The sequence below is a fragment of the Musa acuminata genome, chromosome BXJ3-8 (genome assembly GCF_036884655.1).
Source record: "Musa acuminata AAA Group cultivar baxijiao chromosome BXJ3-8, Cavendish_Baxijiao_AAA, whole genome shotgun sequence".
In the NCBI taxonomy this organism is placed as follows: Eukaryota; Viridiplantae; Streptophyta; class Magnoliopsida; order Zingiberales; family Musaceae; genus Musa; species Musa acuminata.
Window position 1 is genome coordinate 7,434,055 of NC_088356.1, and position 18,714 is coordinate 7,452,768.

Sequence of the window (18,714 nt, forward strand, 5' to 3'; positions counted from 1 at the left end):
GGTTGGTGAGGGCTGCAGATGATGCTGCTTTCGCTGCTGTGCAAGACTAAGGAGATGTGAGGAAGAGATCAGCTGCTGTAAGCTGAGCGTCTCCGGCACGTTTCTTTCGATTGTCGCCCTCGTTGTCTCGTTCTACAAGAAACCCTTCTCATTTTTGTCGCAGCGACAGGATCAAAAGGACAAGAAAACAGAGGAAGGAAAGACGACTCTTTCTCTCTCTATTCCTTTTTCTACTGTGATCGATGAACGCAGTTATATCTTTATAAACGGAGTACGTTGGCATTTATATTGCAACTTGAGTTACATGTTGCATGATTCATTACAATCGTGACTCGCTCAACGAGAGTATTCAGCTGTTGCATGTCCAGGCCATGGGAACCAAAGAAAGAGAAAGCTTTTTGCCCTGCTTCTCCTTGTCACTATTGAAGTGTCTTTAGCCAAAAGACCAGCAAATCTTTAATAGCTAAAAGGCAACCACACAGCCTAAATTATTGGGTTCTGTGCCGGCTGTGGTATGCAGGCTTTTCCGAGAGAAAGATTCTCTCCACTGGACAGCTCTATTTCTCCCTCCAGATTCATCATCGATTAATCGAGTCCTGTTAAACTTACATGCACCAGAAGTATCGAAAAGGAGACAACACTTAAGTCCTATCTATGCTTTAGTCGAAACACTAATCCTTTTTTTGTTTTCCTCTTCTGTCCACTTATAGTACTTCTTGATGTTTTATATACCATTAATCTGGCCAGCAGTTGTATACATTTGAATTCTGCTAATTTGACAGACATGCCAACATTATTGATGGGTTTTCTTGCTCAAAGAAAAAGTCGATCATTGTTAGATCACTTTGAAAGAGGGATAAGTTACTTCATCCAAAAGCTCTATGCATATAATGTGCTCTGTAAAGATCAGGGAGCAAAAAAACTGATCAACTCAATGCAGATTAAGCTGAACAGATTACAGAGAAGAGATTTTTCTTTGACCTTTTTTTTAATGTATTAGCAGCTTATTGAAAGCATACTATCTTGGAACTTCATGTGTCTGTTAGCAAGAAGAAACTGGTTGGTACCTGAGAATAAAATCTAGAAAACAGAACAAAAGGCAACTTTTGCACACAAGAGGATTGTTACGGTCTAGTCTCATGAAGATTTGCAAGGTTCTCAGCCTCTTTTCTTATTTGAAAAGGAGGAAGGAATCCCAGAAGGACAAGCCACAGAGATCCTGTCTAAATAGGTACAGGACAATAAGTATTATTTATGGCACACCTACATGCATGCCACAAGCCCTCAGGTTTCTTTTGCCTGTACATGGGTTCCTACCATGGCGCTTTCTACCACCCAAGAGCAGTGACATCACCAAGTGAAGTGCCTGAGAAGATGAGCCAGCTATCCAATGGCTCCTCTTGGTATCCACCGTCGTCGAATCCATGCAGGCCTAAGTCCTGGTGCTCACTGTGCCACCACATATCCCCTGCTTCATCCCATAGCTTGCCCTCCATGTCCTCCAAGTCCCAGTCCAAGAGGTTCTCCGCTTGGGATGAAGATGAGCCCACCTCCTCCTCACCTTTGGTCACCAACTCAGGTCCCCTCTCCACACCCAAGCCTGTGGCGCCACCTTCCTCCGGCCCACTTGTCACAGTGACCAGACCCCCTCTCTCCTCACTTGAGGTCATGACCCCGCTGTCCCCCTCATGGAACCAACCCCGCCCGGCCATGCTCTCCTCTCCTGGACCGAGCAGTACGTGCTCCATCTCAGCATCTGTGCCCCAGAGCCGACCGTCCATGGGGCTCGTGCAGCAGAGGAGCTCGCTCGCCATCTCCTCGTAGGCATCCACAAGCCCGTCGTTGGTAACACTGCTGGCTTGGTTCTGATCGGGATCCAAAACCACGCTGTGGTCACTCTGCACCAACGAAACCGGGGGACTCACAACCACGCCTTGCTGCTGCTGCTGCCCTCTTCCGACAGCACCACCGATGTTGTTCTTCCTCGCAGCCGACCGGCTCGTCCGGCCGCCCCGCCGCTTGCCCGCGCCAGGGAGCGTGCTGAGGTCCAGGACTGCGGCATCGCCGCCGTCCAGCCCCAGCCTCCGGAAGCTGTCGATCCTCCGGCTGAGGTGTGAGTTCCAATAGTTCTTGATCTCGTTGTCCGTTCGTCCGGGGAGATGACCAGCTATGACCGACCACCTGCAATGATACAAGCAAAGGTTTCATGGACGCACCAGCCATCGTTACGGGTCAGATTTAATGCAGTCACATTCAATGGGCGAGCTTTCCCTCGATGATAAACATCACGTCACAGCAGTAATTACTTGCATCAGGTTATATTTCGACGGTTAATTTTCGCTGTCATCGTACTTTGCTTCATGTTGACCTAATTAATTAGCTCAACCGGACGTCTTAATTTAAACCGTGGTTAAGCACAATGAAGTCGATGCCTGCTTCGACAAGAAAATAATGTTCTCTTTATCATTGAGAAGGCCAACCTATAAGTGAAGAGGCGTCGTCATATCTAATTAAGAGCATAATTTGTAAGCGTACCTATAGTTAGTTCTGTGGTCCCTACGCTGCCACCTGAACACATTTTACTTCGTCTTTGCTTGTCAGATCAGCAGAATCAAGAGGTACGAAAATGGGTAGACGGTGGTGAAGGGACCATGTCGTTCTTTCGTTTACCCAACAAAGCGAATGGGTGGTACCGGAGATACACCCACGCGTATCACGAGTACACCACGGCGGGCCGCACCCACCCACCTGGGGACACGAGGCGAGCAAAGTGCTATGCGCATGTGAGAGCACAGGCGAACGCACGAAAAAGGAGGAAGACAGAGGCAGACGAAGAAGAACACTCCGTGTGCACACCACGGATCGGTGCGCAATCTCAAATCTATTTCGAACTCATGGTAAAGAAAAATAATCATCATGTGAACCACGCGCTGTCTGAATCAATGTGCGGTACCATTTGCCAGTGTCCAAAATATGGAATCGGTCAATGCTACTTTGCAGAGACAAAGCGACTACACGGGGTCCGCGACGCTCGCTTTCCGATTCCTATGCGTCTGACGGCACCGAGAACATCATGAAGCACTTAATGCAAAATGACAAGATGATGATGAACGGAGCTGCAGTTGGGAGATCAAAAGGACTAGAAATGGTTTACCTGTTTCCGAGTGTGGCGTGCAGCTTGATGATGACCGCCTCCTCCTCTTTGGTGATGTTACCTCTCTTCAGGTCCGATCTGAGGTAGTTTATCCACCTGAGCCTGCAGCTCTTCCCACACCTCAACAGCCCTTCAGATCCCCATGGACAAGAAACAAGCAGCAGATCAGACACCATCTCATGTCGAAGGAGGAAGAAGTGCAGTAGAGCTCCGTTTACCTGCATTCTTGGGCAGTGACCTCCAAGACCCTTCTCCATTGGCAGCAATGTACTTGGCCAGGATCTCGTCCTCCTCCGCTGTCCATCTCCCCTTCTTCAGCCCTACCTTCTCACAGCATGGGGCTCTCCCCATCTTCGACTCTCCCGACAGTAGGAGACAAGCAGCAGCGAGGAGGGAGATCACAGTGTGGACTCCATATAGTAGAAAGGTGGGCACTGTTGCAGTGTGGGGGGATACGAGTTGGCCCCAGGCGCCTGAATGAGAGAGAGAAAGAGAAATGGTAAGGGAAAATAAAAGTGGGAGTGGGTTCGAGGCAGACACTGAGAGGGAGGGGGGAGAGAGAGAGCGTGATGGGGCAGGGGAAGGAAACGCGAGGTTGGGAAGATGACCACGTGTGCATCGTGTCTCCGAGGGTTGTCGTGGCGCGAGCCTTCGCGCCGTACGAGCCTCACGGACTTCCAGTCCACCACGTTGCTACTCTTTCTCCTTTGCCACCATATGTCTGTCACCTCTTTCACCCTCTCTCTTTCTGTCTCTCTCTCTCTCTCTCTCTCTCTCTCTCTGTGTGTGACAAGTATGGATAGATGAATATATACAACTCCTTCCCTGAGCGTCAGGACGCTGCTCCTGCAACACCGCACCGAATCTATTGTGGTCTTACTGATTGGCGCACGACGGTCACATGGTAAATAAATTATATCTTGCGATGCATGTCCAGTCAAAGTACCTCATGACAACCAACTGATGATCTATTAATACACATAAAGGCCGTCCATTTATGTGTTTGAAAACTCATCGAGTTTAATGTCCTCCTGTTCTACGTTTTACCTATCCTAACATTAGACCATGGCTATCAAAATTTTATGTGGATTGTACAAAGTATTCTCACCTGTTGTGATGGATATCTGAAGTACATATTTTGTTAAAGACCGGTTTAGCTTTAAATGGGGTCATGTAAATTATAAATATATGGTTGGTAATTAATCGAGAAAAGGACAAAAGGAGGGACATGGAAATCAATGGCATGCTCGACCCGTGTCAAACGATAATGATGGCATTACCGAATTAATGGTTTATATGTTTCTAGATGAGATCGCTATCGTGGTGATGATTTCATGTAAAATTGCGTGTGATAAGGTACATTATGAGTCCAGGCTACGTCATGAGGAGATACCACTTAGTACTGTAGTCAGGTAAGCAAGAGGGGCACCCCCACGTGTCAGGCCAAGGACCGTATCAAGGTGTGGCTCGACACGTCCCATCCCGAAAAGCTCGAGACGATGTCGCCTGGCGCTGTTTCGTGCGTCCCGGAACGACGATCGCACGAAGGTACCGCCTCACCTCCCAAGGATCGGTCGTTACGCCCGCATACGATCGACCCTCACACAGTAACACAGTAGCATAAAAGCATATGATCGGGACCCGGCCAAAGGAGGAAAAAAGAAAAACAAAAGAAACTCCAACCCGCCACTGACTTGATCATCGGAGGGACCAAAGTCGGGAAACACCCGACAACGATCTTTTTTGCAAGAAAACTGTCATCGCAGACTAGAAGGCGCTCGTCAAATCCCCGCTGCCGACACTGAAAGTAGTGTTCGATCGATCTCGAAACCCGGCTCAACCGACCAGAGACTCCCGACATTGCCCAATGGACCAGGCCGTGCTGACTCTATCAACCACGGTACATCGATCCATCAATAGTGTGTAGCAAATTCATAACGAAACCGGCAAATGAATTATATTTTGGTATAGGTGAAAAAAGCTTATGACTTATTTTCTTAAACTAAAATGACATCTTAATTGTGTAAATAAAAATGATAAACATCAATATATGTGTGTGTTTATTTCGATATTGCTTATGTTTTAGGTGTAGAAAATTTTAGGGATTTTTTTTCTCTGTCTAACCAGAGAAAATAAAAATGAAAAAGAAATTGAAATTATGGGAAAGATAGTAGAACAAATAAAGAGAGAGAGAGAGAGAGAGAGAGAGAGAGAGAGAGAGAGATTTGACCCCACAATAAGCTTTGGTGATGCCAGAAACAGCAATTGGAAATGCCACTTCACCAAATAAACACTGCAAATGGACCTTTGTGTCTGGCAAAATTGAGAATGTAGTCCATTGAAGTCATGACAAAAACTGGTCCATATCTGTTGGATACATTAAACCCTAGCCATGTACATGATGGCAGCATTTACTTGGACTATGTATTGTTTAGGCGGATTTGTATTGTTCCGAGGATGGAGAATTTATATATATATCCTATCTTTCTGCAGTAAAATCTAATAAAAAGAAAAAAACAAAAGGTTGGAAATCTTAGTCACTTCTCCCAACAAGTCATGTATGAGTGATACGACTCGGTGCACGACCCTGGGGGTGGCGTGGACTGATGCCTCGGGTTGCCCCGAAAGGCTCGACTCAAGTCACGATTTAAGGTAACACGTCACGACGATTCCGACGAATGGCGGACGGTAACTACACGAGTTACGACGATTCCGATCGACGACTGGTCATGCTCACGAGAAGGGTATACGCTTCTACGCGTTGGATGGCAATACGTGATTGCTTTTGTGATGGTGCGTTTGATTACAAAGTCATGGGGGTGAAAAGAGTCGGAGCAATGGAGACGTAGACGTCCGACCTGCACCCCCGGTCACCAGAATTTTCCGCTGTTCCCTGATTGGTAGGGCTTCTCTCTCTCGCTCGGTGCAGTCTCCACCGCCGTGATGGCTTCTCTTCTCCAGAACACCTCCCAGAAACTCGTCGTGCGTTGTCACCTTTCCATCACGCGCCCTTCTCGCGGGCCCGTGGCTGTCGCGGCGCCATTACTGCATCCGGCAGCGTTTTGGTTCGCGTCGTTGTCCGTCTCGAACGCCAGGACGGCATCGGGAAGTTACTACTACTGCTTGTGCATGGTTGAGAGCGTAGAGAAGCAGCACACGCACACACACACACACACGGAGTCATGTTAGCTGCCATCTCATGCCAAGATCTGCATCCGCTACAGAGATGCATGGTATACGTACACGTACGCTGTGGCATGATCTGAAGTATGAGTCGCATGGTTTGGTTTACGTGATGGATTTGCTATGTCTACTTGGCTCATTTTGGGTCCCTTATTTGCTCCGTCGTCGGCAAAAAGTCATGCGACTATCGCCATACTCTTCGAGTGGCATTCATTGCATCAACGCAGACACTCTCTCGTTCATTAGAATCGACTATTACGAGGAACAAATCAAACAAAACATCAGATTATTTCCTTTTCTAACTTTGTGACTCACTACTTGCCTCGAAGACACCTTTCATATGATCAAATAACGAGAGCAACTTGGATTATTCCACAGCAAAAATCCTTTTTCCTCTCATTCTTCTCTTTACTAAATAATGTCGACATGCATGTGTATCCAAAAACTACCACTATTAATGATCTCTCAAGAGTTCGAGTAGCATACGCATGTCGTGGGACCTTTGTGTGCATTTATGATCCCTTCACTTTTTGGGGATCAGTCCATCGCATGTAACTTTCTCACTTGCTGTCATTTCATTTTCTATCATTCGGTACCTGACGACTTCTTCTTCTTCTTCTTCTTCTTCTTCTTCTTAGTAGGGCCGTTGTTGTAGTCTTCATGAATATTTCGCCACCAAAAAAGTCTCATGATGATTCGGCTGAAAACAACCACAAAGATCGACCCATTGGCCGTCCCTAATTCAGTTTCCTTACATGTTTGTGACATTGTATTTCCCCTAAGATCAGATTTTTCTGGTTCACTGAAAAGCCACGAATCACGTTGATGATTCATGCCCATTGAAGTCGAACACGAGGACTCAATCCAACCATCATTTTACGATAAAACACAACCTGTACACCAAACATTTACAATTAAATACATATTTATACATGTCGTGGTGGATGTGAGTGATGTCTAAATCAACTTAATTTGATTTAAATTTACGTGCGCAAGGACCTTGAGCGGAGCTAAGAAAATCTTAAGAACTCGATCGGATGCTGAGTTGCACAAAGACTGAGGTTGAGTGGGGATACCAATGCGATCCCTCATATGCTCTAATCAGACTTGAAATAGAAAACGAGAATTTTAAATAGATAGTAGTTGATTTTGATTATAATATCCTTGTAGACTTTTTTAGCGAAATAAATATTCTATGGTATAGGACTGATATTTACACAATTTACTAAACCCTTTGTCTTTTCCTGACCATGTTATCAGGTGTCAAGTCATGATTAGATAAATATTTTTTTCTATTAATATATAATTGAATCAAAAGATTAAATAAAAAAAATATAAGATAAATCACATAATCCAATCAAACTTTTTTTTAGTTAAATCTATTGGTGTATGCTTACTAAGTAAAGCATATCTTTCATTGAGATAAGATTCACTTGTGTGTATCATGAAACGATGTGGATAGAGAACGACTCTTAAGTTTCTTTCGGAGAAAGAAGAGAATTCAGTTACGTATGTTGTCAAATATATAGTCACAACTTGATTGAGAATTGGTGCTGAAAAAGATGGACAACTATATCTCATTTGCATAATTAACACCGAACAAAGAGATCAATCAGCTTGATTAATTAGTGGTTGCAGACCTCCGTAGTAGATTATGAATCAAACAGTGTTGATTTGACAACTATTGAGCAAATGCAATAATTATATTATATACATATATGTATAGGTACTTTTAAAAGAAATTAGAATTCATATATGTTGGAGTTGTTTCATTACATCTTAAGCTTGTTAGATAATCTGATGATCATCTGAGTGACGCGGATGGTAGAGCTTGAGTTAAATCAATATTAATGAAGTAAGCTAAGATATTAATATATTAAGTATAAAAATCATGATTATACTATTGTTATATAAAAAATTTTAATGTTAGAAACTGAAATCAAATAACAATATATCAAATTTACAATGTATATTTTTTGATATTATTCATAAAGTATTCATTTGATTTGTAAGTGTACTATCATCGGATTTGAAAGTTATAATAGCAAAAAGAAGTAGACTTCTTTCTCACTTCTTCCTATCATTCATAGGACCATTATGAGTAATAAAATACAGATTAAGCTGAGATTAAAAAAGATTTATAATCTCTTAATAACTGATTATTTTATCTTTTGGATGTTGTAACCTTTTATAAGTCTATAATGGTAATTAAGAGAATCCGTATCAAGGTCATATCCTAAAAAAAATTATCGTAAGTAGACTTTATTTCTATTAGTCGATAATTATAATCAAAATCAAATCATATCTATAATATATCTTACCTAATTAGATAGGACCATATACTCTAGCATTTTCTTACTTGATCAAAAAATCAAATCATATTTATAATATATTTGTATATGTGATTATGATAATAGAAATAAATAACTTTGATTACGTAAATAAGAATAATAATTATAACATCTACTAAAATATGCATCATCATATTTTTTATGATTTTCTCATAAATCAAATCATAAAAATATTTTCCTTCAAATACTTCGGTATAAGATTTTAGTGAATAGATCAACGATCAATACAATGAAACTTAAGTTCTTAATTGATATTAATTATTTTTAAATTATTTATCTAACTATCAAATACTTTTTATCATAATACATAAAACTACTAAAGTACTTATTATTCTTAAAGAAAAACTATTGTAATATGTCACAAAGTATCCTTAGCGACTTGGCAATTAAGTTTGAGCACATCAAGTCTTTGAGATAAAATTTCACAGTCATAAAACTTGATTAGTGGTCTCAAAGTATATCATAAAATTAGCTTATATTATTAATAATATATTAATATATTATTTTACTTTTTTCTATAAATTATCATCGTAACTAATATAAATATAAAATAGACTTTCTACTATTGAGATAATTTACAAAGTCTAATTAAATTTTATATATGAGCACATATAATCATTTATTATTTTTAGATATCTTATCAATTTTCTTGTAGCAATTTAATATTTTATTCATGAGTAACTTTAATATATACTCGCTATTCTAACTATAAAATTAATATATAGGCTTCAAAATATAATAGACTTCCAATTGTGCATACATAAAGAATATATTTTTTTATTTTTTTAAGTCATTTAAAAAAACACTTGTTGTAACTAAAATTTTTTTACTTTCGTCATTTGCTGAACAAAACTATATATTAAATCTCTTTAAGCCTCGATCAATATATACTTTCTGAGATGATCCCAGTAATCCTTGATATCTATCCCTAAATATCTTAGTGTCAATAACATAAGATGCCTCATTCATATCAACTGTATTAAAATTCTTAGTGAAAATTTTCATAATTCAGTATTATAAACTAATATTTGGCAAGCAAAATATTATCGTCATATAAACTAATATAATAAGCTAACAATCAATAGTATTTTTTTAAATCTGAATAAAATAATGATATATAAAATTTTATACACAATTATCTAGAGACTTGTTTAAGGTCATAAATCGATTTCCTAAATTTGCATACCAAATTTTATATTTCTTTTATTTTTTCTATGAATCGTTCATGTTAATTTATATAAGTCTATATCATATAAAATTTTATCAATATGTCACATGAGAAAATTATAAAAAATTATAATTTATAATTTATTAATTTTTTTATGGAATCCTTAGACTAGTCAATCTCATTTAATTGGGTAAGCCTAGAAATGAGTTATTTAGATTGGGCTCATAAACCATATATTTGATTAGGCCCATCAAATTAAAATTAATTAAAATTAAAAATTAATCAAAATTTGGCTCTTCCCAAATCGATCAAAACTTGATTCATCATATCTAAATCTAATCGAGCAATTAAAATATAATCATGATCATGATCAAAATATTTAATTAAAATAAATTAAATTAGTCAATTTTATTTACATACAAGATGGAAAGGCATGCAGGTGTCATATGGATAAAGATGAGATGCAATGGTGCCATGAAAATTAACTTGTTAGTGGCAATTAGACTCTGCAGCTTCCAAATTAATAAATTTATCTTAGGAAATTCTTCTTCGATATTTCTGCCACCAAGCATTCGACAATAAAAGCTATTTATTTGTTGTATAATTATTTTAATTTTTATCAAATTAAAATTATTAAATTTTTTATCACTTTACACAGATATTACGAGGAGACTGACCCTCTATAGATAATCATTGTTATCAAAAGATCTAGTAAATTTTGATATTGAATAAATCTATTAGACAAATAATATTCTTTTAAGATATTTCATGCTACTTAGAATATTCCTTGCATCTATAAGAATTATATTTTTTAAAAAATATAAGTTGGTATAATCAATTTCATTTATTTGATTATTACTATAAGCTTGGAGTTGTCTAGCTCCATAATTTTGAACCAATCTATCAAAAATAATGAAGGGAAGTGCAAAATTTGATTTTGGCCATATATAAAACCACTTTTTAATTTAATTCTTTGAATTTCTAGTAATTCTTATCTGTTTAAATGTTTGTTGTTATCAAATCCTTCTAAGAAAACAGACAATAGTTGAAATAGGCATATTGGAGTAGAAATTTGATTTTTGAATGTGTTGCAACGTATAAATGGAATCATATGTTTTGACATGATTAAGAATGCCAATGGAGTCTACTGCATATATCATTTACAAATGATACAATGAAGTTTACTCTGTTTCCCACAACATTGCAAGGACATTATGACACCCTAATTTAGTTTCACACGGAAATCAAAAGGATGCACATTATATATATAATTAGATGGATATATCATTATGACACCCTAATTTAGTTCCACAGTGAAAATAAAAAAAAATAATATGTCATTTAAGTTAAATAGACACAAGCACCAAAATGCACAACCAAAAAAAAAAAAAAACTAGTATTAGGAGTCTCACATCATTATGATCACTTCTAATCAAATTAAGTTCATTTTTACTCTTTCTCTATGGTTAATTATATATTATCTCTTATAATTAACTATTTTTAATATCTCAATTCTTATATTTTTAAAAATTACATTGGGATTTATGAAAATAAAACATTGAGATCCCTATACAAAGTTAAAGAGATAATTTTATAAAATTAAAAATTTTAAAAATAGAAAGATTTTATTAAAATAATTGAGTTAAATATTTTATTCTTGTATATTTAAATATAACTTTTTTAAAAACATAGAGATGGAAACAATTAATTACACATACTTTGACATGGCACGTGCGACATACTCCTCAAGCCCCCCACTCGCTGCCATGAACATATACTTCACTCGTGCCCATGTGGGCTCTGACCTCTCCGCACGTGCCATCCAGCTCTCACAAGCCCTCATGATGGCCACTTGTATTCCTTTCTTTAATCCATCTTTTGATGCACAAAACCAGTCTTTTGCACCCATCACGTGTGAGTACGTCTCTCCCTCGCATCGAGTCGTGTCCCCTCTTCTTCCAACACCATGAGGAGCTCGACAAAGCCTCTCCATTGATTCCTTTGGCACCTTCCTTATTCCCCATTCTGTGGTATCCCTTAGCTTCATTCTCAGACTCGGGAGCTTTTGTAGAGCTTACTTTGAAGGTTCTGAGTGCTCCTTTTATTTCGCCAAAAGATAAAGTCTAAACTCCAAAACAATTCCGGATGCATTGGATTTGAGATAGATTCACCTCGTTTTCATCATCACACCCAGTAAGAGAGGTTTATATAAGAATGTTATGCTCTTAAACTAATCATCTTCTCTTATTTTGAGGTGTGTATGACTTCGTTGTTTATTCCACGAATCAGACGCCAAACCACTGGTACCTGTAAAACAGTAATCTAAGCTTGAACTTTTCACGCAGTTGTTATGGTGACTTCCTTGTGTAATGATCCTAAACATAGAACAAACCTTTTGCAGGTTCAAGAAATGGCGGATTCTGAGGGTGCCTAGGTGTTTGGTGTTGGTCCCAAAGGCTACAAGAGTGTGAGTGGCCTTCACATGTCCCATTCAACTGATGGAAGTCTCAGAGTATTTGGATTGGCGTGGGAAGCAGCAGCTCCATGCAGACGTAAGCTAAGATGCATTTCGTGGAGTTGCATTGGATTCTATCTCGGTAGAGAGCAATCTTGAGGTGTTTGTTTGAGTCATGCATTCAAGACTGTCACGGGTTTCATCGCATGCAGTTTTGTATCGTGAAACATTCAATAGGCTTATGATAGATAATAGTCAAATCTATATCGTCGTCTCTTTTCATTAGAAGCTACTCATGTCTCCTTAGATTACATCACAAGAATCATCAAACAGGCGACTCCAAAATATTCAAACTAGCTTAGTGATCACCTACGAGCCTAATTGTTTTAGGTTGGAGAAGGTGTGGAACACCAGGATTACAGGGTACGACATGACAGGGAAGCATGTGGAGGATGGCGATCGAGCACGTCATAATGACGGGATTAGGCCAATGCAGAAGGTGGCATCACCTCTGGTACATGTGACTCGGTTGTATCTCCTGCAACCTCTCATGTGCTTGGAACCCTAGCCGCCATGGACGCTTATAATCCCCCGCCATTAAATTAATCCGAGGATCGTTGCAGCTGTGTTGCAGTGAGTTGTCATGCAATAATGGCAGTGCTCTCCTGTGCATCAGAAGAAAACAATGAAAGCGTTCTCTGTAAGCTTCGTATCAGCTGCAGGAATCACGTTATCCTTCGTTCATGCTTGTGGGCGGAGTGAGAGAATGGATAAAACTTGTGATGTCACATTTATGTGACTCTTCATGGACGCCTGCTCAAAGGCACTTCGATGCGCCCACATAAAGTTGCAGAGAGAGAGGGAGAGAGAGATTACGTTGAAGTTTTCTGGGGACCAGAGCTTGCTGCTGAAGCAAAATGAGTACGTGTACGGATGCCGAGCTGCTTTGAGCAAAAGTTCTGTGCTGCTGGGAATAAGTTCTCGTTCTGTGATGCTACTTTGAGCGCGTCGGCATCAATGGAAGCCTTTAAATTGGTTTTGTTTGCCAGTGAGTTTGAGCAAAAATTGCTCTCGCTGGTTTTGTTGCTCACAATCTTAGCCAGCAGATGCTCTGCACTTCCATTTTCTGTCCTTCACTGTCTCCTTTGGCAGTAAAATCTTTTGGTATACTGTAAACAATACTGTGCTTACCCTTTTCTTTTCCCCTTTTATATCTGAAATTTCTTTTCATTGCCAAAAGCTGAGAAAGAGATTCTTTTGCTCTTCTGACACTATAAAAGCTACAGCATCAAAATCTAAAAGAAGTAGACATTGATTGAAGCTCAAGATTAAGCTGTACAAACATCTGATAGATCATACTAACCACAACTAGGATTCACAAGATCGAAGAGGAGTGCCAGAAATCTAACAACAGTATAAGATCCACAGAGTAGAACAAAATTTCCATATGACATCTTCCCCCAGCTGTACAGTGATACAAGTGGGCAACAATTCGAATCTCACTCCCGCCATCCTCCTCCTCCTTCAGCAGCTCAGTGCCCCGACGTTCACCGGAATTGCCCTGTGCGACAGCATGCTCCCCACCGCCGCCATGTCACGGCAAAACACACTCTGCAACACCGCAGCCGCCGCTGTTGCTGCCACTGCCGTGTCCTCACCATTCCTTTCTGCTTTTGGCTTCTCCGCCGTCCTCAGTGCTGAGACTTGGCTTGCTACTGCAGCTGCTGCATTGGCCAATGCCTCTTTCGCTCTCTGCTTCCCGGCTGCCTCCTCCTCCATCACCGTTGCCATTATAGCGTACCCCTTCTGCAACATCCTGTACAGGATCGAGGCAGACATTCTTGCCTGATCCCGGATTGTGTCTAAATCCCGGTGATCGTCTGCCAACTCCAACCGGTCCATGAATCCCACTGCCTTCTCTGGTTTATGCTTCAGCGTCAACAGCAAGTGCGCCCGCACCAACTCCGGCCGCGTGCACCCGCGTCGAACGCCGATTAGCGCATAGTAGTCAACGTTGTTCCCCTCGCCGGCTGCCACGCGGCCTCGGAGCTGCTGAATACGCGCATTGAGTGTACGGAGATTGGCGGGAATGTCGCGGTACCGAATGTCATGGTTTGGCCGCCTTGGCGGCTCGGAGAGCTTGCGGTCGCGGAGAATGGCGTCGTAGAGGAGCTTCAAATGCTCGAGGTCGTGGAGGCAGTCCGGGAGGGCGTTGACTGCCTCGAGGAGGTCGGCGCGGGCTCGGAGGGCGGGGATGAAGGAAGGGTCGACGGCGAGCGCGCGGTTGCAATCTGCGATGCCGTCCGCAAGACGGCCAATGGCGCGGTACGCGGTGGCACGACCGACGAGGCAGCCAGCGGCGAAGCTACCGGGGAGGCCGCGACGGCTGTCGAGGACCTTGGAGAAATGTCGAACTGCCTCGGCCGGCAGGCCGGTGTCCAGCGCGGCCAACGCGGCGGCGCGCCTCCGGAGGATAAGCTTGACATGAGCCAGGAGCTGGGAGGCCGACTCCGACTCAGAAAAAGGGAAGGCAGCCACGCCGCCGTCCTCGCCGGCCGCTGAGTCAAAGCTGTCGTCGGACCAGCAGACGGACTCGCGGCGAGAAGCTGCGGAGGCGAGGCGACGGCTGGTCTGGAGGAGGACCATGGCGTCCTCCATCATCCCGAGGTGGCAACAAGCTTGGCCGAGCACCAAATACCTGAGATCAGCAACCCAAGCGGTAAGCTCACCGAGACCCAACGGCAACTCCCAAGACAAGAAGAAGATTAACGGAAACCAGTGCGGTCCGGCTTAACTGGAGTGGCCGGTTCAGTATGAAGTAGAATGGACAGCAAGTGTTTGCGTGCTGCAGGGAAAATTACCTACTAATCCTTACAATTACAATGCTGCCTCCGTATGTTTTGTTTGCGTACTGGTGGAGAGAAAAGGTAGGCAAGTAAATCCATGCCCTCACCTAATGGCTGACCTACAAAGCTTCCACATATATGTAATACATGTAGGTTGTGGAAGATTTCAGGGAGAGCACTTATAATTGAGCACTTTTTTGCCTCTTCCAATGAATGATTTCTTTGTTGGATATTGAATTCATTGATGTAGCACAATTATAACCATAAGACCAATGTATGCTTGTTAGCATATCCAAAGAACTTTTTTCTTGATTTTGGTTGACCATTATTTGTGTAAGGCCTGTAAACGTACCTCCACTCGCCTTCCCCTTGGGATGTCTTGAAGAGGCCGGCCAAGAGCCGGCGCTTGAGGTCTGAGACGGAGAAGCACCGGAAGGAGCGGTCACCGTCGGACTGCTCGCGGCCAGGGGAGAGGAGGTTGGCGCGCTCCCGGCTGAGAGGGGCTGAGGAGACGATGGAGAAGTGGTCGCCGGCGCTGAGTGAGGAGGTGGAGCCATCGTCCCCGCCGCCTCCGCCGGCCTTGTGGCTTGGAATGTAGTCCTGGAGCATGTCCGCCACCTCGCGGAAGCGGTGGAGGAAGAGGAGGGAGCGGGCTTTGAGCTCGAGGGTGGCTTCGAGGCGCGGGGAGAGGGCAAGGGCGGCGTCGAGGAGGCCCACCGCCTTCGATACATTTGACTGCTCTTGCGTCGCTATGAGAACCCGTGCTTCTCGGAGGTTCTTGTCGACCACCTGACTCGCAAAAACGGAGACAAAGATTAGATTTTGATGCGTACCAGTGAAGGAAAACAAGAAGTCTATCTCTTCTACTTCGATCCATCTCTCTGTTTCATGCTTCTTAAGTAGTTCGAACGGAAAAATGTCTGCATTCCATCGAGAACATGACTACGATGTGCTCCTCTTCGGCCGAGACAAATGGCAGAGAAAGCTAAAGAGCAAATGCTTGCTCCTCAACGCATCAAACAACAAAGCCAAAAGCAAGAGAAAAACAGAGCCCCGGTTCACTGAAACACCACCACCCGACGTATATCAGCGGCAAGCCATTACAAGAGGAGAAGAGGCACCACGGCAGTGCCGCAACACCCACCTTCTTGTTGCTCAGCCACCAGTGCTTCCTCTCCGCGGCAAGAGAAGGTGAGCCCGCCGTCATTGTCACCAAAGCATCACCTTCACTACTCTCCCACTCGAAGCTCAACTCAGATCTCAGCTTCGATCCTTAAACCTGAGCATAGGCGAGGAAGAGAGGGGAAAATGCCAGCTTTGACTCCCTCTCTACCCCTTCCACTCCTTTCCCTTTCAGAGAAAGCTTCGATCCTTCAACTTCTTCGTTGGCACAGATGCCTCCCTCTCACTTCCGACCTTATACTACAGAGGAAGAAAAGAAAAAGAGAGGGAGAAAGAGTTTCTATTATCACCGACGGTAGTCGCACCACCACCACGAGTTAAAGTGTCGACAAAAGGTAGCCCAACCAAAAGTGGTGACCAGATCGTGACGGAGTCACCTCAGATAGAAAGTTACCCCCAGTTTTTACACCCGAAACTACTAAGCCAACGACTAATCCTGGCCGTTGATTCCGTGTGTTATCGACCGATGGGTTTGATTGGTCGGTACTCGTCAATCGGAACAATTCGAGTAACATTTTCTTTTCCCACGCGTCAAGGCTTTTACCTTTTCTACCCAAGGTGGGGCCAGCGATAGTTTAATGCCATTCGAAGGAGCGTATTTATGGAGTTGTGGCTTAAACCACAAGAATCCTACCGCTTCTTTTCCTTTCCTTTTTTTAACCTTTTTCTTTTTTTTTCCTTCCTCAAATATTCTTGCTTTATATTAACAATGTCATGGCGGGGCCCGCTGCCTTTTGGGTTGTGATTGGATGGAAGGAAGTCTTTATATGTAACGTCGAAGGTAGGGCAAGGCAGTCATGTGTCCTTGTTAGGTCGTGTCCTCCAACTCTTCCCCCACCTTCAGAAGTGGGCGTAAAAGGGGACGCCTCCTCAAATTCTCGTGTACTAGAGCAGCACCCACGTTGTCTACGTGGATTTCAGGAGGTCATTATCCACGTAGCATAGTCTAGGTGGCATTGTCGCATCAATTTAGGACTATTTGGGTTGATCATCTCAATTGAGACAAGTGTCTATGTCGGATAATTCAATGGAATGGGGGAGTCCACCAAGTAATCAAATTAAATGACATGAGAAAAAGAGAGAATATGATTGAACCAGAAAATATGATCTCGAATCAATTGACTCTTAAGTATGTATTAATGATTAGATCAAGATGGAGAAACAAAAATAAAAGATTGTCCATGAAAACAATGAATACTTGTTCAATGTATCAATTAAACAAATGATTAGGACATTCATAATTTTATATATTAAAATTCATCCACTTTCAAAATTGTATTATGATCAAATATTTTTTACTATTTTAAATTATTTATTAAAAAAAGAGGATTCTAAACAACCGAAATTAGGATACAACCATCATGCCCAAATTGATGAGTGGACCCACAACATGCTCTCCTCAGCAGTCCACGTGGACAACAGCCTCATGCCCAAATCATCTCAATGGATCCACGTCATCCTAGTCACATGGATTAATGGTCATATTTTAGATAACTAATTGTAGTAGGCATTTGTAGTGAATAAGTGTTACTTATTAAATGCAGGCTTTGAATCAAATTTAATTAGCATAAATTTTCAGTAAATTGCTGGTAGAATGTATCCATCTGAATCTGATTAACCAATCACAAATTAGCTTACTTGAAAAACCTTTAATCATCTCTTGTACTTCACAAGATTGTAGAAGCCAACACACAATTATTTGGTTGCATGCAGTTGGAACTCCCAACTTTGCTAGAATTTTTAATGTTGGAGCAATTCATATTTGTGGAGACATTAATGCACTCTTTATTGTTATAGCATTAACTGTCACATTGATAACACCAAATAGGAGCTTAACTGTCAATTCTCTACCATGATTTAAAATATGAGAGAGAGAGAGAGAGAGAGAGAGAGAGAGAGAGAGAGAGAGTGAGTTGAAGTTTTACTTAGAACTACTTGCTTTTCATAAAGGAGGAAAGAGAAAGGAGAAGAAAGAACAACAGAAGCTAAGCTAGAAAGAAGCACATGTAATTTGAATGATTGGGTTCTCAATTACATCAAAGTGGTTTGGCTGTCATTGAAAACAATTGCAGTTAAATGATCAGACTGTTTAACTCTTAATTTGCTCATCTTCTTGATGTTAATCTAACTTGTGAGATAGATGACCCCTTGACTCGAACAATTCCCCACTGCATGAAACCAGAGAGGACTTGTCAGAGTAATGAAGTGCTTTCACTGGACAAAGAATTGTGATCACAGTTGGTACATGGTATGCCACGTTGTATCACTAAGCAACTACTGGTATGGGTTGGATGGGAGAGAGAAAGGAAAGCAATGATTGGTATAAGAACGTATACTGTAGTTAATTACAGTGGAATTTCTCATACTGGTTGAGA

The 18,714-nt window shown here is 41.8% G+C and overlaps 2 protein-coding genes across 3 annotated transcripts; both read right to left on the reverse strand.

Annotated features, from left to right (window-relative positions):
- Positions 1–1,140: 1,140 nt before the first annotated feature.
- LOC103993341 (myb-related protein P-like) lies at positions 1,141–3,904 on the reverse strand. 2 transcript variants are annotated; one of them, XM_065163378.1, is made up of 4 exons: positions 3,763–3,904; positions 3,373–3,627; positions 3,155–3,284; positions 1,141–2,181 (listed from the first exon to the last, which is right to left on the reverse strand). In XM_065163378.1, the coding sequence occupies exons 2-4, from the start codon at positions 3,503–3,505 to the stop codon at positions 1,329–1,331; spliced, it is 1,116 nt and encodes a 371-aa protein (XP_065019450.1). In that variant the 5' UTR covers positions 3,506–3,627; positions 3,763–3,904; the 3' UTR covers positions 1,141–1,328. The 2 variants fall into 2 exon arrangements, with proteins under 2 accessions (XP_065019450.1, XP_009411640.2); XM_009413365.3 differs by lacking the exon at positions 3,763–3,904 and having other exon boundaries at positions 3,373–3,680.
- A 9,703-nt stretch (positions 3,905–13,607) lies between these two features.
- On the reverse strand, positions 13,608–16,543 carry LOC135645309 (uncharacterized). The gene is made up of 3 exons (XM_065163578.1): positions 16,302–16,543; positions 15,510–15,946; positions 13,608–15,009 (listed from the first exon to the last, which is right to left on the reverse strand). Exons 1-3 carry the CDS (start codon positions 16,362–16,364, stop codon positions 13,836–13,838), a joined length of 1,674 nt encoding a protein of 557 aa, XP_065019650.1. The 5' UTR covers positions 16,365–16,543; the 3' UTR covers positions 13,608–13,835.
- Positions 16,544–18,714: the final 2,171 nt, after the last annotated feature.